This window comes from Scomber scombrus, chromosome 16 (assembly GCF_963691925.1).
Source record: "Scomber scombrus chromosome 16, fScoSco1.1, whole genome shotgun sequence".
NCBI classification, from domain to species: domain Eukaryota; kingdom Metazoa; phylum Chordata; class Actinopteri; order Scombriformes; family Scombridae; genus Scomber; species Scomber scombrus.
This window is the reverse complement of record NC_084985.1, coordinates 13806321-13831304: the sequence shown is the minus strand read 5'-3', so window position 1 is coordinate 13831304 and position 24984 is coordinate 13806321. Positions and strand designations below refer to the sequence as shown.

Genomic DNA, 24984 nt, shown 5'->3' with positions numbered 1-24984 from the left:
AAACTTTTGGCAAAGCAAGCTATTGACAAAAGTTGGAGACATCTGCCTCGGAGACTCTCTGTGTGTGTGTGTGTGTGTGTGTGTGTGTGTGTGTGTGTGTGTGTGTGTGTGTGTGTGTGTGTGTGTGTGTGTGTGTGTGTGTGTGTGTGTGTGTGTGTGTGTGTGTGTGTTTGTGTTTAGTATTGAGTGTCCTTGCAGTTGTGTCAGGATTTTAGTCTATGTGTGTGTGTTTATTTATGTAACCTCTGCACACGAGAAGTGTGTCGCATGTGTCATGTGCGATGCGTGGTTGTGAAGCTACAAGCTGCCTGTCCGTCTACGGCACAGACGGACACGGGCAGAGACAGACATGCATTTCCATGGTAACGAGTGGCTGTAGCCCCTTCCCCATGTGTTGGGCCAGAGGTATGAATGAAATCTCTTTTTAACACACATTAACAAGAACACAAACACACACACACACACACACACACACACACACACACACACACACACACACACACACACACACACACACACACACACACACACACACACACACAAAACTAGCATGAAGCCCCTCTGCAGGGTGACATCTGACTCCATGGGAACTGACTTGGTGTACAGCCAAAGCTACCGTTGCTCTGCAGAAGTGTGTGTTTGTGTGTGTGTGTGTGACAGAGACAGAGAGACTGCTTAGAGTGCTGAAAGCCAGTGGAGTGATTTGTTGACTTTAAGGTCATTACCATTTAAAATTGGCGAAGAAACTCGGGAGCACATTTTTATCTTGCTGTGATATATCCATCAACAACTTTGCAGTCTTTCCTCTGAGTTATGTGTGTGTTTATGCGTCTGTGTGTGTTTGTGTATCCGCTCTTTCTCTCCCTCTCTCTCAGGTGTAATTACCTACTAGAACATATCAATTTTCCTTTAATGGAGGAGAGAGGAGAAAAACAGGAAGAAAAGGAAACAGAAAAAGAGAGTGAAAGAGATATCTCAGTATCTTTCTCTACACAGCGTCAGGATTACATCTGAGCACACACACATGCCACACTCATCCCTGGAAGAGGTAGTTGCCATGAAATTCCAGGAAGTGTGTCAATGTCAGGACTTCTTCTACAGGAAAAATGGCTGCCGAGGTGCATTGTCTTCTTTCTGTCGTAGACTTGGGTGATTATACACCGAGCCTTGACCTGGACAGCACCTCTCTCTTTATTTCTCTCTCCGGTGTCTCATTGTTTAGTGTTTTTCATCTTGCTGCAGTTTAATGTGACGTCAAGCTGTACAGTTAGTTTCAAGTAGGGCAGGATTCAAGTCCGCAGCATAAGTGCTTCAAATTGTAACCAACAGCAGAGTGGAGAAGAAAATATGTAGCATTAGTCAGTTATTAGACTATCAACAGATCAAGGCAGATGGCAGCCCACCTAGAGCCCGGTTCTACTTGAGGTTTCTTCCTGTTAAAAGGGAGTTTTTCTTTGCCACCGTCGCCAAGTGCTGCTCATGGGGGAATGCTGGGTCTCTTTAAATTCAATTAAGCAGTGTTATCTAGACCTGCTTTATGTGAAAAGTACCTTGAGATTACTTGTTGTGTTTTGGTTCTATATAAATGAAAATGAATTGAATTATATAGTCTACCGTACACTATTTCTTTAGTTAAATATGCCAAAAATAGCTCAAACTTCTGGTTTGTGAAGATTTGCTGCTTTTCTTGGTCATGTATGACAGAAAATTATATAGTTTTGTATCACATTTCACTAGAGCTGCATCTGTTAAATTAATCACAAACTATTTTGATAATCTTTTTTGAGTCATTTTTTAAGATGACATTGTCCACATTTTCTGATTCCAGCTTCTCAAATGTGAATATTTCTTGGTTTCTTTGGTCCTCTATAATAGATAACTAAATATCTATGGGTTGTGGACTGTTGGTCAGCACAAACCACTACATTTGAGGACGTCATCTTCAACTGTTGGGAATATTTTTTTTTTACCATTTTTGACATTTTCTGGACAAAGCAACTAATTGTTAAATGATAATAAAAAAGATTGTTAGTTGCACTCCTACATCTTACAGACTAAATGGTGAAGTGATTAATTGAAACCTGAATATACTCATCTTGTGATTTTTCCAAGAGGCAATAGTGGTTGTTTACTAACAGACAGAACTATCACAGTCGGAAAGTAGTTCAAAACTTTTGCTTCTGGAGCACCCTGGTGGTCGAGTGGTTAGCGTGCATGCCATATAATCTGTTTCCTGCCAGCTACTGTCTAAATAAAGGCAAAAAAAAGCCCAAAATAAATCTTTATAACAAAAAAACTTCCTTTTAGTCCCTTTTGATTCAATACTTGATTCTTTCTCAGTTCACCAACTTCTGATTTTCTCTTCCCTTCCACCCAGAATATGACAGACACCTAGCAGCGGCAGTGGCAGCAGGGAAAACCATGGCGACGCCCTACCTGGACCCCAACCTGAATCATACCCTTTTAGGAGGCGCCAAGTCTCGGCTGAGCGCAGGAGGATCGGACCGAACCATGGCCGGCTCCGTGGACAGGGTTCTGAAAGTCTTCTATCACTTTGAGACCAACACCGAAAACAGCTGCTGGTCCTCCAATATCAGATATGGAGATGCAACGGATGTCAGGGTAAGAAGAAAAAAAAGGGAATGAAACTGACAGTCTTTAAGGATAAGGCTGGTGTTCCTTTTTTTTTTTTTTTTTTTTTAAATCGCAGCAAATCCAATGAAATGTCTTTTAATACCATTCGAGTTTCCTACCCAGTTGGTGGCTCAGCAATCAGGCCCATTTGTTCCTGATGAAGATTTAAATCTTTTATTAGTTTTTAGTTTAATTTTTACTCAAACAGAAGTAATTTGTTGGAAGACTATTTTCCACCACAGATTTCCACACATGGCTCTAGTGAGTGTAATACAGTAGCATAATGATGTATGTGGGATCAGTACTAAATGAACATGTCACCTAATTTAACAGTGTGTTTTCAAACAACAGTGGAAGTTTGGGACAGTCGAATAAGATATATCATGCTTGACATATTTGGAATATTACAAGCTTTATAACCTTCACAGTGGCAATATTTAGTGCAGAGTAATTGCAGTGGATTTCATGCTCCCAGCAGTATTTTTTAAAGGTTGATGTTTGCTGTATGTCCTCAGCTTAATGTCCTGGCTGTCTGCTTTGATAAAGGACACTCGGCACAATTAGAATATTTTTCTTGCAAACACATCTAACCCAAGGGCACGCCCTCTGTGTGTGTACCAGTATAGGTTTACTTAGCAGTATGCTTTTAGATCCACTGCCATCATGCAGAAACTACTTTATACGGCTCAAACTTTAGTGGTCATACAAGATGCACCACTGCAAATGTCTCCTCTCCCGTCCTCTCCTCCTGTATGTAGGTCAGACCCCCCTAGCGTTTTACATGGCAATACACATGGTTCTGTGAGCATTATTGTGCGCGTGTGTATGATGCCTGTCAACTTGTTTGGGTGGGGATGTCATGTTAAATTGCTTGAAGTCACCTACACACATACACATGCATACACTGATGCCCCAGTTGACCTGATGCAAAGTGCCAGACATAAATATTAGCACAGTTGGCAAACTGACGGCTTCATAGACTGGATAAATGTTTTGTCCACCGGGCATTTTGTTTTATTTTAAAAAAATGACCACAGTATGTGTTGGTCCTCCACAACAATTATAGTAAGTATGGATAAAGGGGGAAAGGCATTGTAATTTAGCTTAGTTTAGTCTGATATGCCTTTGCCAATACTACTAGTGTTTAGTTTCATAACTGCTTTAAACTGTGTGTAACCGTGCAGGGAAAGTTTTTTAAAATGTACAGTACTAAAATCAAAGTGAATATGCTCTGAAAAATAATGCCACGAGTAGCTTTTATTTCTCAAATTAACTTCTAATAAAGTGCAATAAACAAAAGAAATATAAATCGAATCAATATTTGGTGTGACCACACTTTGCAGTTAAGAATCGAAACATCTGTGCCTAAATCTTTCACAGTACTGATTATAAAAATACAATAATTTTCTCTTTGTCTCCAGGGAATCATACAGAAGATTCTAGACATCCACAAAGTGCGCTGGACGTCGTGTTTCGGCCTGCGCCTCAGCAACAGCCAATCTACAGACCAAGTGCACTGGCTTCATCCAGATATGGGCGTTTCCCACGTCAGAGAGAAATATGAACAGACACGACCAATTGAAGAGTGGAGGTGAGAGAACACAAGTCTGTCTGTCTGTGCGCCAACTGAACTCGAGGCTGTTTGATCAATTATATCAGTAAATACTGTGATACACAAATGTAACACAAAAGCGACATATTGAAGATTATGTAAGTTAGAGTTTACTGAAGCATAAATGGCTCATTTTTGTTAAAGTGCTGTTGGTTTGGAGCTACTTGATTGGCTCACAGGCAGTGTGGGTGTACTAAAGTACTGTACTAAAAGTATTTGTACTTAAGTGCTACATTTCAAGTGGAAATATTGTAAACTGCATTTATTAGACAGCTAGTTTGTAGTTAGTAGTAGATAAGTAGTAGTTAAGATTTTACATACCTTTAGCTGATAATACTTTAAATGTATTACTTAATAATTTGTAATTAAGTATTTTTACATTGTAGTATTAGTACTTTTACTTAAGTAATGGATGAAAGTACTTTTTCCACAGCTGCTCAGGTTCACAAATGTCATGATTTAAGAAACAGTGTGTAGTTTAAGTTCACAAAGGTGTGTGCAGGTCCTTGCGAAAAATCCATTTCTAGGAAAGCTGTGAGGTTGCACTTCATTATCAGTTTCCTAGACATTAGGCATGACTTATTTGGCCTTGTAAAGTCAGACAAAGTCACTGTTTTCCTGAACAAGTAGCTTCAGCAGTCTACTCCAGCAGAAGTGATTTATTGCAAACGCCATCATGAAAAACAGTGTGACCCGTCTGTTGTGTGGTGTTTGGAGGCCTTGTGTGTGGTGCACTGTTGGTTTGGCAGTTTGGATGTTAATGCACTGGTATATATTACCATTATTGTGGCTGCTGTGGTGCTAATACTATTATATGGTGAGGACCTTATGCACTGTGGACATAAAGACAGAGAGAGAACCAGATGCCTGCTTTGTCCGACTAAGTCAACAACTCTCTCAATGTCTCTCTGCCAATGATCTTATTTACATTCTTGCATCTAATTTTTTACTTCCTTCTCTCTCTGCCTCTCTACCAGCCTCCATCAGTTCTCTCTCCTCTGTCTACTCACTGTTATCGCCTTCTTGTGTTTTTGTTTGGTTTCTTGGTCTTATAATCTTGTGCCTCAGCCTGTATGTAATTTTTGCCTCTTCTCCTTCACTTCCTCTCCTCTGTAGGTATGAATTAAGGATCCGATATCTCCCAAAGGGCTTTGTGCAGCAGTTTACAGAAGACAAACCTACACTCAATTACTTCTACCACCAGGTGCGTACACACACACACACACACACACACACACACACACACACACACACACACACACACACACACACACACACACACACACACACACACACACACACACACACACACACACACACACACACACGCACGCAAACATATTTAATTTCTACCAGCAGTCCACATTGAGACATATGGTACTGCTAGAAGACTGTATGTGTTTGCCTCTATGTAATCTAGGCCAGTAGGAATGTGTGTGCATTTGTGTGGCCTGCCATTTGTTGTTTTATAAACATAAGTTTGTGGCATGTATATGTCTCGTCTCCCAGGTGAAGAATGATTACATGACGGAGACCGGGGAACAGGTGGAGCAAGATGTAGCTCTTAAACTGGGCTGTCTAGAAATCAGGTGAGACACGCTCAAAGGCACTGAGTTCAAGTTTACAATTCATTCTGTCCATCTCTTTATGTTTTAATATCTATTATCTTTTTATATTACTTCTTTTTTCACTCTGAAACATTGCCAAGTCTGTATATTTTAGCTATATTCTAGTCTAAACTACCAAATAAAGAGACCGTTTGAGTTGCTTTTGCACCACTTGAGTTGTTTTCGTGTCGAACAATCTGTTTGCCCTTCAGCTACACTGATAACGCTTGCCAACATTCGTGCCAGTATTCATTATTCAAAGCAACACCCTCAAAAATGTAATCTTTAATTTCATTGCAGTGTGTCTTTGGTGCTGTGTTAATGCAATTTTAAAAACTTGAAAGATTTTGATAAAGATTTTTCATGTGGGTGTGGCTGCAGTAAGCAACGCTGATCTCGTTATCTCTCCATGTTTAAAATTCCAGGAGGTTCTTCAAAGAGATGAGAGGAAACGCCCTGGACAAGAAATCCAACTATGAACTACTGGAGTAAGTATTTTCTTCATGAGCAATGAGAACCCTCACTTCCAGCTGGCAAACTTTCTGGCTCAACATCCCCTCTCTTCATTTCCTCTAACTGACTGGAAATATGCCTTGTAACCCAGCAGATATGCCAGAAACACAATACCCCAAAATCCTCTCTCAGGTTTTCTGTACAGGATGCCAAAACAGGTCTGAAAAGTTTGGATAGTGAAACATCATTTAAGAGATGTCAGGTAATTGTGTGGAAATTGCCCAAGACTATTTTTAATTGTACAGTAGTTGCAATCTGAGATTTGACATTTTACATTTACTGGTGTGAAGAAAAATCTTTCACACAGTATCTGTATTCACACACATGACTACTTATGTTTAATTCCCATTATTTTAGTTCATCGACCTCTGCTGAAGGTCTCTGCTTTGCTCCATGTGTCGATCCACTATTAGCACTCTGGTAGATGGATGTCAGTGGAGAACATGAACAAACTGCAGCCTTAACGAGGCTTGGCTCTAACCCTGTCTGATTCTAATGAGCTGCCCTATTCCAATGAAGTCTTTCTTTCAGTCCGTCAGCCTAACAAGCTCTCCAATTAGCTGAGAAGAATGCCCACTGTCTCCCTATCTCAGCTGTCTGCTCACATCCCTTTGTCTGGCCTCTTCGTCCTCTCAATCTCTTCTCTGTCTCTCACTCCTCACGGTGCTCCCATCCTTTATTTTTCTATGCTTTTATCCTGTGTTTCTTCCTCTCTTCGCTTTGTCTCTATTTCTCCCTCGTCGCCTCTTTCTGTCGATTGGGGGGAAAAGATGTTGTGTCATGCATATTTAAAACCAAGGAGAGAGTGAGAGGGAAAGTGCTGTCGGGGCTCTGATACACCAAGCTGTCATTGGCCGTTATCGATGGCTGCTGACCATTTTCAATTGGCATTGGAGGCAGTTGGTAAAATTCTGGCAATTCATCTTCATCAGTGATTTCACCCATTAATTCTGTCCCTGTTTTTCATATTCCTTTCTTCTTCCAGAAGCAAAAGACCAGAAGGTTATGCTTTATCTCATGAGTCTGTAGTTTATGAACAATTTCCAAGAAGTTTCCCGAAAAAACAGCTATATTCAGTACCAAATATAGGAAAAATAGGAATGCCCTTTGAAGCGGTATTTCAGCTTTTTAGGGAATTCATTTATTTAACACTAGTAACTTTCTGATATCTTGTGGTCACAGTGATGTTTTTTTGTTACCGTGAGCTTGCCAAACAACCAGTGGACACTTTAAGAAGTTGTTGCTCCTAGCCAACAAATACTGTGGCTCATAACTCTCCATTAAATCACATCCTTTTGTTTTTACACTACAGTTATTTTACAGATTAAACAAACATGTTAATCACTGAGTGTGTTCCTTAGTGAGCATTAGATGTGCTGGTTGGTGGATTTTGTTACCTTTTTGTGTTAGGCTAGCTGGTTCCCCCTGTTTCCAGTCTGTGTGTTACGCTAAGCTAAACAGCTGCTCTCTGTAGCTTAATAATAAACGGATATGACAGATATGAAAGTGGCATCGATACTCTCATCTAACTCTCCATTAAAAAGTCAATACATTTCCTCAAAGGTTTAACTATTCCTTTAAAGAAAAGCTCCTTTTAAACCAAAGTAAGCTATTCACTATTCGTTCAATATATGTCTAATTGTTCAACATATATTTCATAAGCTGACTTTCGTGAACTGAAGAAAATACTAGCAATTCACTGGAAACAATTAATTGAAAACATACTGATCTTACACTGTTGATTTTCCCCAGATTTAAGCTCTTCCCAGGAAACCTCTTAAACATTTTTAGGAAGTTATTAGGTAATCACAGGAAAAAAGGATTAGCGTTACAGTGCTAGTTGCACATATTGTCATTTTGTTTGTACATATAATAAGTAACAAATGGTACGCTAGTTTTTTGTTGTAATTGTATTTCCACACTGTTGTTTGGTTTCCCGAAACAAACTACTGACTGGTTAGTTCCCGTTACACAGCCACAGAACATGTGTGCATGTTGGTGATCAGCTGTGTGTAGTTGGCTGCAGGTCTTGCGGTTTTTGAGCTAATGCAAAATGGTTCATCCGTGGGCCTTTGATTTGGTGCTTCATCTTTCAGAGAACTTTTATTTATGTTTTTCTTTTTGTCGTTCACCAGATGACAGACTAGACAGATTTGGCTTCGAGAACATTTGTCAGGTTTATAGTGTTTAAACATAGAAGGAAAACAAAATTATGATCAGAAAGATGGTTTAGGAGAAAGGATCATCTTTTCCCTTACTCTCTCTTCACTCTTCCCTCTCCTCTCTATATACTTGTCTTTTCTCCAGAGGAGTTTGAGTCATTAGCTAACTTCCTGTTTTAGCTCTGCACATCTTTCTTTGTCTCTGTGGTCTCCCTCTTTGTACTCATCCATGCCTCTCTCTTTCAATCTCTTTTTTCTACTCTCTCTGTTTTCCTTCATCCCCATCTCTTAGGAAAAGATGAGTAGTGCTCTGTAGTCAGCACTTAGTCATACTTTAGCTTTCTGGTTCTGTTTTCTGTTTGTCTTCAGTTGCCTGTCCGCCTAACTGTTTCTGTCTGTAGCTGTTGTTTGTAATTTCTCAGTAGGGGGAAAAAATTATCTGATGCAATCAGATAAAGCAAAAAGTGCTTGTCAATTAACATTCCTCAGTATAATTACAGCATAATAAACATAATAAACATTATGCTCTCTTCCTCCTGTTTTTTCTCTGTCTCTCTTTACAGGAAAGATGTTGGTTTGAGGCGTTTTTTCCCAAAAGACCTGTTGGATTCAGTCAAGGTGAGAATTAGTTTTTAAGAACACAAAATAGGATATGTATTGTTGCTAAAAGTAGACCGTTTGTGGAAGAAATGCTTCAATAAGACAGTTTTTGATCAAAGGTTGAGTTGGTGTTCAGCCGTCACTCACCAGCAGCTGTCATAGTGCCCCCACTCCCCCCAAAAGTGTTAGTCAGTTACCAAAAGAAAACCAAAGAGTGTCATTTTGAGCCAAATTTTTCAATGTGTTACTTGACGTGTTGTCAGACCCAGTCTGGCCTGGCTGACGAAGTGTGAAGCAGTCCAAGACTCTTCAAGAATGAAACGTAATCCTGGCCAACCAGCCGTGGAAATATAGCGGAATAGAGACAAGTAAGAGAAAAAAATAGGAAAATGACACATGCTACATACGTATAAAGATGAGTATAGTTCAAACAGACTCTGTTCTGCTGATAAGTTTTCACACAATTCCCTTTGAGTGAAATAATTACATAAAAAATGATATAAAAACAGCATGCATCAGTTCTCCGAGTGTACATATGCATGTTGAAAGAGGCTCAGCAAATTTCCTCCTCGACGTTTCACTGTAATGATATCACTTCAAAACTCATTTGACATGTGATATCAAACTGCAGCTTCTGTAAATGGGTTATGCAGGTGACTAATGTGAAAATGCAAAAATCGACCCAGTCTCTACTCAGGTTCATAATTTTTAACATTAGGTGCAAGCTGAAAACATGCGTGTGAAAGACAGAGTCATTTGTGTTAGAATAGAAAATTCATTTAATTTGTAGTTTGATGGATGCAGGTTATGTTTGTATGTGATGGTTGGGGTGTGCACGCATAATGAACAGTGTCTGTGTCTGTGATAAATTTACGGCACGCGTTTATTGGTTGGGGGGGCTCTTTGTGTGTGTGTGTGTGTGTGTGTGTGTGTGTGTGTGTGTGTGTGTGTGTGTGTGTGTGTGTGTGTGTGTGTGTGTGTGTGTGTGTGTGTGTGTGTGTGTGTGTGTGTGTGTGTGTGTGTGTGTGTGTGTGTGTGTGTGTGTGTGTCTGAAAGAAAAGCACAGTGACCTGAAAAGGTCTTGATGTCAGCAGGCGGGCAGACAGATGCTCTGCAGAGGGAGAGGAACTGTGTTTGTGTGTGTGTGACCCTCAGGTCATGTTTAAACCCACTTTCTCTTTCCAACAATGAGGAGGGAAGGGGAGGTGTCACTGCGCGTCCTCTTCTGGGGTCCCCCCTACTCCACCCCCTTGTCTGTCAAGCCTTGCTGAATTCAGCTGCCCACCTACCTACTTTACTCTCCTCTCCTCCTTTTTTCCCTCCCCTCATTGTCTACTCCCTCTGCCAAAATGACAACACTGACTTCCCTGAAGCCTGTTTTATAAGCCGTGAAGATGCACAAACACACAGACATCCAGAATCTGGTAGATAAGACTTGATTGTAGATGTCTGGACTGATGTTGTGATTTAAAGAATTTGTCTTTATTTATTAAATCAGTTGAAACGATAAGTTGATAAATTACTCAATTGAAACAAAATGATTTGGTTAATACTCAGATTATTGATAAATCATATAAGCTATTTTCCATGCAAAACTGCCCAAATGTGTTTGCTTTCAGCTGTTAAACATGTGACATTAAGACATTCATTGGTGGTCTAGGCACTTTACTAGCCTTTTATTGATCAACCATTTCATTGATTAAATGAGAAAACATATTGATCAATAATGAATTGTTACTACAGCTGTAACGAGTTGGTTGTGTATGCCTTTAAGAATTTTTATACATAATTCCATCACATAAAAATGTTTAAATGATGATAAGGCAAATGATACAATTCTGACACAGCTGCTCCTCTTTTTGTGGCACACATACATATGTGTGTGTGTGTGTGTGTGTGTGTGTGTGTGTGTGTGTGTGTGTGTGTGTGTGTGTGTGTGTGTGTGTGTGTGTGTGTGTGTGTGTGTGTGTTAGAGACAGAGACCACAGCTGTCATTTACGTTTGTGTCGTCCACATCAGTGAAAGAGAATGGTAGTCATTTAATGGGATTATTCTCTCTCAATGGACTCCACTTCACGCACACACACACACACACACACACACACACACACACACACACACACACACACACACACACACACACACACACACACACACACACACACACACCCCAGAGCAGATGGCTGTGGTAGTAAACAGTGACTGATGGTAGCTGTGGTGAAAGCGTTTATAAAGAGCAGAGTCTGTTCATTTATATCGACAGGCTGGGCAGCATGTTTAGTAAAACTGACCTTTGGTGGCTTCAGAGATCAAAGTTTTATCAACCGGCTCCAGCTTGAGTTGAGCAGCCTGTTTCCCATGACAGATAAATAACATTTTTGAGTTACTATTTGACTTTATGAAAGCATTGATTTTCCCAATTTCATGATACTGCAATGAGGTACATTTCAGTTAGAAATATTTGTAAGGAAGAAAACACAATATTTGATTATGTACTGTTTATCTTGATATATTTATTGCAGCGGAACTGGGCTGTATGCAGCCCTGGTATCTTATAAGATAACAGTATCATGAAGATTAATTATATATATATTTATATTAATAAAATAATAATTCAGCCATTCATTAGCAGGAGTTCAGTGCTAACATATCATAAATGAAACCAGCAGGGTCACAATAAGTGTATGCTGAGATAACAGTGAGGAAAGTTATTTCTGCAGCAGTCCTTTTGAGTTTTAATGAAGCTCAACTTAACTCTGATATAGGAGTGCAATGCTAAATTGGTGGAGGATGCTTTTAATGAGACTTCATTTCAGTCAGTATAACTTTCTAGACATAGCGTATAATTAGATTTACCACTACATTTATGGCAGTGAAAAAGCAAGCCAATTGGACACAGAGTAATATTGGAATTCTCTGCAGTAAAGACATAAAGCAACTTATTGAACCAAAACTACAACAAAAATCCCCAAACCCTACCTCCAACCACTGCTGGTACAAATCACTGTAAATGAAACAATAACACACACTCTGATTGTGTCCTGCTGTAAACAGATTTTACACAAATTTAAAAACATATTGTAGAAGTGCAGCGACAGGTCAGCAAAGTTACATAACTGGTCAGCCTGTTGCTATAGCCACACAGCATAGTGATTGGGAGAGTGATAGCTACTCGCAGTACTTCCTTTCAGGAAGGGTGGACTGGACTGGCAATATCCTCGAGTGTGTGTGTGTTCGAGTGGTGTGGAGGAATTCTAGGAATTAAAACAGCGATCCTATCAAGCTCTCTGAATACACACACACACACACACACACACACACACACACACACACACACACACACACACACACACACACACACACACACACACACACACACACACACACACAAATCACATTCTGTAAATATATGTCTGTTATCAGTCTGTTTTCACATCTCTTGAAATGTCAAACACACACAGAGCTGAACACACAGGAACATTGTAGATGAGTGTGTGTTTGTAGGCTTCCCACAGGCTTAATGAGTAGACAGCTGCCAGTGTTAAGGCTCTGTAACGCTGAAATAATGTATTAATATTAATACTTTTATTCCAAATGCAGAACAGAACGTGGATCAGCACAATGGATAAAGAAAATAATGGCTAAATAATCATTATATAAATAGTTTATTACACACAATGGGTCATACTGTACATCCATTGTTAATATCATTTTTGGGCCTCACAAAACCCACCATAGATCCGTCAATTGCTTGTGTCCAAGTTACATTGTAGTTTTTTAATCAATTAGGACTCAACTAACAATTATTTAAATCAACAATTTAATCTGCTGATTATTCTCTTGTTTAATTGATGAATTACTTAGTATGAAATATTAAAAAATACTGAAAAAAATGCGTTCACAATTTCTGAGAGCCCACAGTAACAATCCCAAACCTTATGATATTCAATTCACTGTCATATATGATGAATAAAAACAGCAAATCATTGCATTTGAGAAGCTGGAATCAAAGCATGGTTGGCATTTTTTGACTGTAAATCTGTAGGTTTTTTCTTTTTTTTAAGCCTGGTTTGCACTGAACTAAATCTCCTGTAATCTTAATCTTAATCTATATACGGAGAGCTATTTATAATTTGGGATTGTTTGTACAGTGTGTGAATGTGTATTTCGACACATGTACTGAGTGTGTTTCACCTAAAGTATTTTTAATGTTCATCATTCTGCTCATGAGTCTGTAAATATGTATAAAAGCTCAACATTAAAGAGGTCGGAATAGATCAAAACTGTCATTTGTCAGTTAAATCTCTTTAAGTTGTGATGGCTTCATATATGCAGTACATCAGATAGAGAGGATTATATATATGACACTGCATGTATATGTATGTTGTGCACTGTGATGTCTGGAGTGATGAAGAGAGAGGATTGTAAAGGGGAGAATAAGGTTCCTAGATGTCAGCTCCCCATCTGTCTGCTCTCTGCTCACAGAACAAACCTGAAAAGTTAAGAAGATATTAACCCATAATGCAGAAGATGAGGGATGTGTGGTGTATCTGTCAGTGTCTGTCTGTGTAGATTTGCTGTAGTATGGACATGGCACCAGGTGGAGCCTCCTACTTTTTAATGAGAATGAGTTACAGGTGTGTTTAGTGACCTCCTGTAAGGGGAGCATAAACTGTAAAACAAACGCACCCCCCCTGCCCTCTGAGGAAGAAAAAAGTGGCAGCCTGCCTCGCACTGCTCACTGAGGCAGTTCTGTTGATGAGCTCTGAAGCATAAAGTTGTTGTCTGGCAGCTGTACGGTTCAGCTACCTGAGGCCCATCCTTACGGTAAACTAGCATCAGCAACAGAAGCTGCTGCTTGTTTATAGCAGGCTGAGAGCTGATTGTCAGACAGCAGGACTCAACACAGCAATACACCCCTGCTTTGAGTATGAATGCATTTTAACGATGGCAGTAAGTGGACAGATGAAGTCGCAGCGGCAGTATTGTTTGCCCCCTGGACATCCGTCCAGCTGAGCAGCTGTTTCCAGCAGCTGGGCTAACGTTAGCTACAGTGAACACTTACATCACTCCATCATGTAGATCAGGTCTGCAGATTATTTTAGATTAAACCAGTCAGTCCTACTTTGTGAAGAGATTGGAGTAACATGTTTTTTATTGATAACAATGCAGGTTATTTAATGTTGATGGCTACAGACATTTTGATTAAATGTTAATTGTTAGATATGTCCAACACATCTAGACTGATCTCATTAATATCCTCTAGTGAAGCTGGAGGTTTTGCAGCTGTTTGCTTCATACTTTGGATTTTGTTGGGCCTTAATCCGCGCTCCTTCTGGGGGAGAACGAGACATGCTGCACAGGAGTCGGCTTCAGCCTGATGCTGTTGACCCAGGCAGTGGAGTCTGTTGCCAGCATGAGTGAAATGCAGTAGGAGCTAGGCTTTTAAGCAGACGTAATGAAGTAGTTTATTTCTGCGGCATGGTTGGTGAATGAAGTTCGCAGGATAATAAGTTCTCATGGTGGCTGAGCAGAAAAAGGAGACAAACAGCGAGAGTACAGGGGCTTTATAGGAGAAGGCTACTGTGGGGTAGCTACCTCCCGATTAGGTGGTGAGTGTATAGAAGTGTCTTCTTAGGTGCCGAGGTAGAGCTTCGTAAGGGGAAACCTGTGTAGTGAAGCCTGTTAGAGAATACACTCAAGTCATTACTCTGATACTCTGATTTTGCATTGAACACAGGTCATGCCAGTGGTTAAAACAGTTTTCTAATAGAAAAACGTATCTCTAAATTATTAATGATTAAATGATAATCGAACTATTGGATGACTACCGGTTAAAGAAATTGCTTAAAATTTGCTTCCCTAATTGAGTGGTAACTGACTGTTTCAATGTGTCTGTTAAGATATTGATCTGAACTGAGTGGGTCTGTACATTGAAGTGGTGAGGTCAGTTTGATTTGAAGCAAAGTGGACCATTAGTCAATCAATGTCTTCCTCTCTCAGTGTCTCTGTCACTCTACACCATCCCACACACACATTCCATCAGGCCTCTTCCATTACCTTCTCTCCCTGTTTAGACTTTCTGTTGTACCAGCTGGATAACATTTGAAATAAAAAGTTTATGGCTTGAATTTTCTATCTCCATTTCTTTTCTCTTCAGGCTAAAACTCTTCGTAAATTGATTCAGCAGACATTTAAGCAGGTGGCCAATCTCAATGACGAGCAGTGCATCCTCAAGTTCTTGGAGATACTTGCACCAATCTACCGCTACGACAAGGAGTGCTTCAAATGTGCCCTCGGGGTAAGTCTTTCCTCCACTCTCTACTGTGTACTGAAGTACTCTGAAAGCTCTAGTTAGCTGTGTTAGGTTGACCCCTTTTGGTGGCATCAGGTCTTGCATGTATCCAGGATGTGGTGCTGTGCCATAGACTTTTCTCCACTTCTGCTTCACAACATAACCTTTCCCTCAACTTCTTATTCTCCTCCTCATTCCACTCTCTGTATGTTTCTCCTTTTCAACTTTCTTCCTCTCTCTTAACAGTCCAGCTGGGTGATCCAGGTGGAGTTGGCTATTGGGCCGGAGGAAGGGATCAGCTACCTCACTGACAAGGGATCCACGGTGAGTTCATACCAAGAACACACACATCACAAAGTTTATTAATAGTTTCTACCACTGTTATGCATCCCAAAACGTATTTTTTACTGATATTTCCAGGCAAAAGACAGGGCTGACATAGGCAACATAATATTTGTACAGGAACAGGGTCTTTTGAACACATATCTAACAGATTACCTCCTATAGGCAAAGATATGCAGACCATTTTTTCCACTACTTTTTATATTGTTCATATTGTAGTCTTAAGGTGGATGTTAATTTCTCTACTGAATTCATTTAATTGATAATTGCAGTCCAGTTGTCCATTTGTTGTGTAGTTTGCCTGAAGTCATCTCCATATAATGGCTTTCTTGCTAGCAGCTAAAAGTATTTTAAAGGGATATTCATCTGGTGCCATTAGTTCCTCTGGGATTTTGCCCACGTATAATGTGGCACTTTACCTCTGATATCACAGTTGTGTATATTGTAGGCTTTACAGCTGAGATTACGGCCAAAAATATCATGCATTCATAATCAAATTAATTATAAGCCTACCTAAGAATACATTTATTGTAGTTAATATGTTTTAATTTAAACTCTTTAATGTCTCTCAACCTGCAGCCCACCCATCTAGCTAATTTTAACCAAGTTCAGTCCATCCAGTACTCTGCCATGGAGGAGAAGGACAGGAAAGGGATGCTACAGCTCAACGTGGCAGGAGCAGCTGAGGTACTACTGCTCTGTTTATCCCACTACACAAATGGTTTTACATTTAAGCTACTTGATTTACATTTACATGTTGTTTCATTAAATAATTAAATGGTCAGAAGAAAGCAAGATTCAAGTTATCTCACTCTCTCTCATGGCATTTCAGTTGATATTTTATTAGTTATGATGGCCACTAAAGATCTACCATACTCTGTGTCCATTACAGCTGTGTTACTCTGTGGTGCGGTTCACTGTGTGACTGACATTGCCAGAGAGATGACATAATTGCTTTCCATGTATAGATTTCTAGATGAATAGTTCGGGTTTCGTAACGCCCACTGCTGTATGTGTGGTGTTTCTGTTTTATTGGCTTTTATAGTATTGGACACACACACACACACACACACACACACACACACACACACACACACACACACACACACACACTCACTCACTCACTCACTCACTCACTCACTCACTCACTCACTCACTCACTCACTCACTCACTCACTCACTCACTCACTCACTCACTCACTCACTCACTCACTCACACTAACAGTATGTGAGTGAGAGGGGATTCCCCCAACATAAGTGGCAGCTGGAAACCCACACTGTGCTGTTATGTGTGTCTTTGATCCACTGTCTAAAATGACTATTATCTTCCTGAAGAGAAGAAAGAACTGCACAGATGCCTAATGGTGTGTGTGTGTGTGTGTGTGTGTGTGTGTGTGTGTGTGTGTGTGTGTGTGTGTGTGTGTGTGTGTGTGTGTGTGTGTGTGTGTGTGTGTGTGTGTGTGTGTGTGTGTGTGTGTGTGTGTGTGTGTGTGTGTGTGTGTGTGTGTGTGTGTGTGTGTGTGTGTGTGTGTGTGTGTGTGTAGCCTCTCACAGTTACGACAGCATCACTGAGTATGGCGGAGAACTTGGCTGACTTGATTGACGGTTACTGTCGGCTCATCTCCATGGAAACTCATTCCTTCATCATCAGATTTCAGAAAGGTACGAACCTGCCGTAAATCCTATTAATATAATAAATATGTATATATAAATATATATAACAAAATAACATACATTTTTTCCCCTCAAGGTTTTCTAAATTTCTATAAATTCTAGTATTGGCATTTAAAAAAGATCCATATGATGTGAATTTGCTAACTGACAATGAATGGTTACAGGAATAATCTTTATCCCATTACCCTCCTCACTAAGAAAATTTGTCATACCAATCATAATAAATGTTATGATAATCTTTTTTTTTTAGTTTATGTTTTAGTTTTTTTAAAAGCGGTACTTGGAGACTAAATGAGATGCTATTGTTTTTCTATTTAGATGCTATTTTAAAAGGGCTGCCAAAAGCACTTTTCATACTGTTGCAATAACAAAAGCTTTTTGTAATTTGGACATTGGAACAGTCATTATTGCTAAATTGTAATGTCGGTAGTGTTTTGTAATTAGTTGTGAAGTCCGTCCATATAGTGAAGTGCAGTTTGAGCTGAATTATCAGTCTGCTGTCATACATGAACTGGTAGTATCTGTTCTCATGCATCCTCTAGGCAGAACAGTCTTTTATATATTTATATATTCCCTTGAAGTCTATATATATATATATATATATATTATATATTTCCTTTGTACTGTATATAAGGTCATTGTTTACTTGTATGATGAGTATTAATTGCAGAATCACTTTCAGATCTTTCTGATCACATTGATGTGTGTTTCTGTCCTCTAGAGGGAGAGAGAGCGCTGCCTTCCATCCCAAAGTAAGTACCTGTCTCAATCTTTGTATTGTTAAATAAAAAAAGTCTTATATAGGAGTTAGTCATTGATAATTTCCCCAATTGTCTCACAGAAAGATTGCATGTTGACTGTGAGGTGAATTAACTTTGGGTTTACCAGTTACAGACTTACCAGAAGTTGAAATAAACTCACACAGTCATACTGAGTGTTTGTCTTTTAACAGTATGAGGCTGACAGTCGGTCAGGCAGCTATTCAATTCATGATCATATGTGCTCTGTAGCATCTACTTCAACTTCAGTCTCCTCATCATTATCTGGAAATCTGAGTTCTTTAGCAAAAAATGGCTTGAGTTACACCCCTGTTTAAGAAGAAATATAAGAAGGTTACATAAATGAAACCAGTTTCCTCAGAATCTGCTGTTCCAGCTAAGGGATGAGCAACACTTTCTGTTTAGAAACGGACATTTGGCCATTTAGTGTTATCAGTGAGATAACAGGAAATGAGGGAAGAGAGATGGGGAAACTCAAGATGTTGCACTTTATAGTCGTCTAGGCCAATAGGCCATCACATTTAATTTGTTTATGTTGTGTGTGGGTGTTTTAATGTGGATTTCTATGTTTTGCTTCAGTTTGTACTGACGTAATTTAGATTGTATGTTTCTTTTATGGGTTTTTTTTAACTGTTTTCTGAATATATTTTACTGATATTGGACTCGACTGTAGGGCTGAAAGAGCTGGTTGATTAATCGATGAGGTGAAAGGAAAAATTAGCCACTGTTTTCATAAAGGATTAATCATTTAGGTCAATGTTTGAGGAAATTATTGCAGCATTAGCTGTTTTCTGCTTCTCAAATTTCAGGATTTAGTGATTTTCAGATTTTTTTCATATGTTTTTGACTGTTTAGACAAAAGAAGTCATCTTTAGACAGGACTTTTGGCTCTCTGAAATTTTAATGTTTTTTTTTCACTGTTTTCTTACATTTTATCAACATTACAGGGATTTATCAGTTTAAAAAAGGGTTTCATTCCCCAAAAACCCATCAAACAAAATAAGGCTTTTTACTAAACAGCTATCGTGAGAGTAAAACTGAACAACCCAATGCTGTATATTCAGTGTTTTTATCCAGAATGAGCCTCTTTTTATGTTTTTTTTCTCAGAACCAGCAGGCCTGTAAAGAGACTTCAAGGGAAACACTGGTGCTTCCTAATTTTTGCAACGTGGAGACCGTTGTGTTTGTTTATATGTGACCGTAGCAGCCTGACATGTGTTCACTAGTTCAAATTCACTTTTTGCTTACTTTTGGTCATTTCAACTCAAATCTGCCCTCTCTCTCTCTCTCTCTCTCTCTCTCTCTCTCTCTTTCTCTGTCTGTGGTCAAATAAGGAGATAAGTTTAGGAGCCAAATATTTTCCACTTAGGGTTTTTAAACACTTGGGCAGTCTCCTCCTCTTTCTCTCGGTCTCTCACTCTAAGTTTCACTTCGCTCTCCGTCTCTCTCTCTCTCTCTCTCTCTCTCTCTCTCTCTCTCTCTCTCTCTCTCTCTCTCTCTCTCTTTTTCTCTGCCTGTTGTGGTCTGTGATGTAAAGATAGTAGTAGAGCTCAGCTGACACAGAAAAAGAGACCACGGCACAGGCGGAGGAAGATAATTGAAACAGTACGGGTTAGTTTACAGATGACTTTTTCCTCTTCTAAAGAGCTCTGTGTGTGCAACAGTTTCCATAGTTTATTCTTTCAGTGAGACCTGGTTTTGAAAATCAGTGATGTATGTTAAAGAGATTTTGATTTAGCTTAGATCTTTTTATTGTTTTGTGTAATTCATGTCTAACTAACTCATACTTTTCTCCTCTCCTCTAGAGTCTCTAATAATGAGAAGAAATTAGAAGCAGTCAGGAGCGGAGTAAGAGCTATCTCTGTCTCAGGTAAGTTAAAAATGATGCATTCACATTTACAAATGGACCGGATTAGCGGTGAGATAAGCACAGCCTCTGATGTCTTCCTTCTACTGTCTGAAGCTATTTTCACATATAAACTCCGGACGATGTCTGTAGAATCAAGTCCAGACATTTTCCAGAGTTGCCCTTTCACACATGAAGCACACAACAGGAGTCTGTCTGTGTCAGAGGCACCGACTGGAAATACTCTGTTTGGTTTCGGTGAGTGCAGGAGGCAGGACATGACGTAAAAAGATGCTGCGGTTGTAATTTAGGTTTTTAAGCTTTTCATCAGAAATAAAACTGCGTTTATTTCATGAGGAATCACAGGAAGTTCTATCTCGCGCTTGCTTCACAGCGGAGTGTTCAGGCTCTGTCAAAACAGTGCAGCTTAGCTGACCTGCCTCATTTATCCTGTGCCAGCTGCATGTGTAAAATAGCGGCTGTGGATGAGATGGGACTTGACTGCTGGAAGTCAAAGACGTCGAATTTAAGTTTATGTTCTCCTCGTTCAACAGTTTGTTTGATAAATTGCTCGTACTGTTTCCCTTACTGCCGGATTGTGTTGCACTTACAGCAGCAGGCGGTTGTAGCCCTGCTCACCTGCTTGCTGTGAATTCTCTGGAGAATTACTGCTGTACTCACACATGAGCCGTGTCCGAGTGCTGTACTCGGACATTACACAGGCTTCGTCCTCAGCAGCTGGCAAGTTAAAGTCTGTTTAATGTCCGATCATCCGACTGATGTGGACATTTGCGTTCACACATACAGCTCCTCCGGGTAATGTCCAGAAAATTTCAGGGTTGTAGTGCATGTGTGAAAGGGGCTGTCTATGTCTTTCCATTACTTCCAACATCTTTTTTTTTTCTTTTTTCTCTCACTCATTTTTTTCCTCTTTCTCTCATCTCATTGTTGGGACTCCCTCTCCCTCTCTCTCTCTTCCTCTCTCTGTCCCTGCCTCCATCTCTCTTTCTCTCTTAGTGCTCACTTTTGTTTACTTCCTCTCCACCTTTTCTCTCTCACGTGTCCTCTCTGCACTCAATTCCATTCACTCTGTTTTCTTTTTTCCTTTCACACTCTTGTTGTCTTTTCCGCCTGCTTGGCTGAAGACCTTGTGCCATCGACACCTCCTAAGCCAACCAAGGCACGGCGTTTCCTCCTCCCCTTTGTCTTCTGTTCAGATTCGCCGCCCAATGGTACCCCCTGGTCTTTTTGGACAGGTTTTAGAGGAGAATATCCACAAAATTGTGATGTAGCGGAATGAAATGCCTGATTTGATGATCTTGCAATGCGGACAGAAAACCCCCAGAGGAAGTAACCTATTGATAATAATATTAAATAAAATTGCACAATTAAATTTAATTGTGCATGAGCTTTTAATGTTCTTCAATGTTTTATAGCAGCCTTATTACAGAGAGTTACAGTATATACACCATTCATGATATTGGCACCATTTTTTAAGCCATTTTGGAATTTGCCAGACTTTTAATGTAAAATTAAAATGTTTTTGTATTAATAACTGCAGCAAATCACATTTATCTGGTACGTCACAATCCGCCTAATTTTTAATGGTGCTCTCTTCTACCAAACTGTCTTTGTCCTCACTGCCTGGTTGCTTTTACTAATTCAGTTTTAAACACTCAGGCGCAAACACAGTTCAGCCACAATAACTTGTTGTGTATTTCAGCACATAACCAAGCCAAAGCTCTCCAAAAGAGGCCTGAACACACATGGAAAATAATTTGAATTGAACTTTCTAATTGAGAGTTATAACCTGTAAAACCTGAGGGTCGTTTGGGATGCATTAATAACAGTTTATCTTACTATTAGTAGCCAGTTCTACATTTTACCTCTCATTTATAAGAATAAATGTTCAGTGTTTAAGCCAATTATATTTTCCATTTTCCTCTTTGTAAAATGTTTACTTCCATTCAACTAAATGATGTGACTGGAAGTGGCCCTGTACCAACACACAGAGTAAAATGGTTCTCTCATGTCTGAGTTCACCACATGCTTTACTGTTGAGGTCACAGTTTGGTTATTTTTAATCATTATTTTCAGTGTTTTATGTCAGTTAATTCAAAAGCACAGAGCTTTGTTCATGGCAAGGTGGCCATGAAAGAGAGCGAGAGATCATCCAAATAAGTGAGTGTAAACTTAGTGTCTCAATCTGCGGCTTTGGCAGCTGTCACCAGGAGCACGACTGCTCTGAGAAAGTCATGAATCTGGACAGCAGCTGGTTAGTTGTTGAAACTTTAACAAACGATCCAAAGTGTTTCAGCTGGAGGCTCGAAATGTGACACGCAGGCACAGTGGATGTCCCACTTTTTTCGAATTTCAACATGAAAATGCTGCGTGTCTGTTGTCAATCATAGCTTTCAAACAATAGCTCTATTTGTATAGTATGTGTTTCTGTGTTGGTTCATTTTAAACATTATCACTCATTTTACAGAGAGCGCAAATGGTAATGTTTAAAGTATAGATTAAAAAATTACCAAAAATGTGAAACGTGTAGTTTTCAGTTCCTCCTGCGGGTTTGGGAGCTTCCTTTAGACGCTGTTAGCCTCCAAAGAGGCAATTAGTCTACAATCATTTCTTAAAGCAACTTAAGATGCTTTTAGGAAAAGCTTCTTTAGCTTGGATTTCACCATCATCTAAGCTTTAAGATGCTTTTGGGAAATGCAGCCCTGATTGGAAAATATCTATTTCTATGTATACTGAAGGAAAGATTTAAAAAATACTGTGATTCTAGTAGACACAGAGGGCCAGTCAGACTTGGGAACTGGAGTTTCTCTGAGAAACATTATCACTGCTTTTGGTTCGGGTTAAGATTCTTAAGAGATTATTACAGTGAAGAGAAAAACCTTGAAATTATGCTTGAAATGAACAATTTTCTAGATATGCTGTAAACCTTAATCAGGCATAAATCGGGTTGAGGATCCAACGCTGCTTTCAGTATAAAACCCACCGCTGGGATTCGTATGTTAAACTCTGCTTCTAACCGTGCATTAACTCTGACTTACAAATATTTACAGCTGAAGACAGACAGCATACCTCACTGAAACTATACTGGAGTCTAAACACTGCCTCAAATATTGTCACTGTTTTCTTGCACTTGTTCATTTTACCTCCATGTGTCTGTGCAGCATTAATGAAAGTTGTTAACTCAGCTTTTTCACTGGAAATATTTTGGATGTGAACTAACTGCTCGCTGACTATTTGACTTTGCAGATCCTGCAACATCTCTCATGTTGTTTCAAGACTTTTTCATGCTCTAACCTCTCCTCTCTCTCTCTCTTGCTCTCTCTCTCTCTGTTCTTTCCCTCCTCCTCCTTTTCTTCTTCTGCTGTCCCGTTTCCTGCATGCTCTCCTGGACCCTGCAGAAGATCTTAGTGGGGATGGTAAAGTTATGCTGTTGTTTATCAATCTCTCTGTCCTTCCCTTCTTTCTTGTCTTCATTGCACCAACACACTGCACCTTCCTGGGGAAGGGTGGCATGTATGTGTGTGGATGTTTGTGCATGCATTTTTCCTTCTTTAACAATGGCGCTATGTGTGTATGTGCTGTGTTATCTGAAATGATATCATTTAGAATGATTTCAATGTAATGATCATTTAGCTGAATGTGTTTCTCATGTTTCAGTGATGGAAACATGAATAAATCAGTAGCAGCAGTGATTCTGATCTGTTAGTAGCTTGAGTTGCTTACTGTTTTAGTGGTGTATTTTTATTTTAAGATGTTTGTATGTCTCTGTGTGTCTATTTGTGATTATCTCCAAAGGGGATTACCACTAAATGTTAAATGTGTCAGCTTTTAATGATAAGAACAACCCCCCAAAAAACAGAATTGGTAAATTAAGTGGTATTTCTCTTTAAGGGAACTTCTCCAAATCTTTCTCTCTCCACACACAGGCTTCACGCACGTGCACACTGCACACACACACACACACACACAAGGCCATGCACACATGTACTCACATATATTCATGCACACACTCACGCAGACATGCACACAGTAGGGAGAGGTTTGCTGGATTCAAGAGCGGGTGCATTCCTTGCTATAATGGGCTAACTAGATCACACACACACACACTCACACACACACACACACACACACACACACACACACACACACACACACACACACACACACACACACACACTCCCTTCACTGAAAGCACAGAGACCGGAGTCAAACTTAGAAACAGTTGATTCTTTAGAACAAATCCCAAACCACGTGGATGTGAATATTCAGTGATTCAAACAATGTATCTCAGAGTACAAACTAATAAATGTGAATTTAAAAAAATAGTAGGGCCGGGACTCGATTAAAAAAATTAATCTAATTAATTAGAGGCTTTGTCATTAATTAATCGAAATTAATCGCATTTTAATAGCATATAAATATTTGACCTGAGAACAGTAAGAAGTAATTTTTTTCACATGGATTTTTAGTATACGATTGAATAATGACTGAATACATAAGCTTAAGCAACACAAATATTGTTTATTTTTGTTCAAGTCCAACAGACCAGTGCAATTTTTGCCATTAAGTGTAGCAATAGCATATTTAGCAATATAGTACATTTCAGAAATTAGCTAGCTACCACACTAGCGTCCACGCTAGCTGCTATATGTTTTGCATTGAGGTGATACTTGAGGCTCGATGTGCTGCGGTGATATGCGAATTCTTTGTTGCATAGCTTGCACACAACCATGCTCTTATCGACACTTCCATCCGTTCGTTTTTTGTAACAAAATTTCCCATCCACGGGGCCAACCAAAGCGGTCTCATCAGCTACTTTGTTCTTGTTCACTGTGGTTTGTTGTTCTCTGAACTACGCTAGTTGGTGCTCCAGTATAATCGGTCCACCTGAAACTCATC

The 24984-nt window shown here is 39.5% G+C and overlaps 1 protein-coding gene across 1 annotated transcript in view; it reads left to right on the top strand.

Moving 5' to 3' along the window:
- The window catches only part of ptk2aa (protein tyrosine kinase 2aa), a 67450-nt gene that overhangs the window by 21192 nt on the left and 21274 nt on the right, over positions 1-24984 (top strand). The window contains exons 3-14 of the mRNA XM_062436499.1: positions 2378-2622; positions 4056-4225; positions 5363-5450; positions 5756-5835; positions 6279-6341; positions 9092-9146; positions 15289-15429; positions 15670-15747; positions 16345-16452; positions 17310-17427; positions 18161-18191; positions 20024-20088. Coding sequence (XP_062292483.1) covers positions 2422-2622; positions 4056-4225; positions 5363-5450; positions 5756-5835; positions 6279-6341; positions 9092-9146; positions 15289-15429; positions 15670-15747; positions 16345-16452; positions 17310-17427; positions 18161-18191; positions 20024-20088 — 1198 coding nt within the window. The 5' untranslated portion in view covers positions 2378-2421. The remainder of the gene's footprint in view (positions 1-2377; positions 2623-4055; positions 4226-5362; positions 5451-5755; positions 5836-6278; positions 6342-9091; positions 9147-15288; positions 15430-15669; positions 15748-16344; positions 16453-17309; positions 17428-18160; positions 18192-20023; positions 20089-24984) is intronic.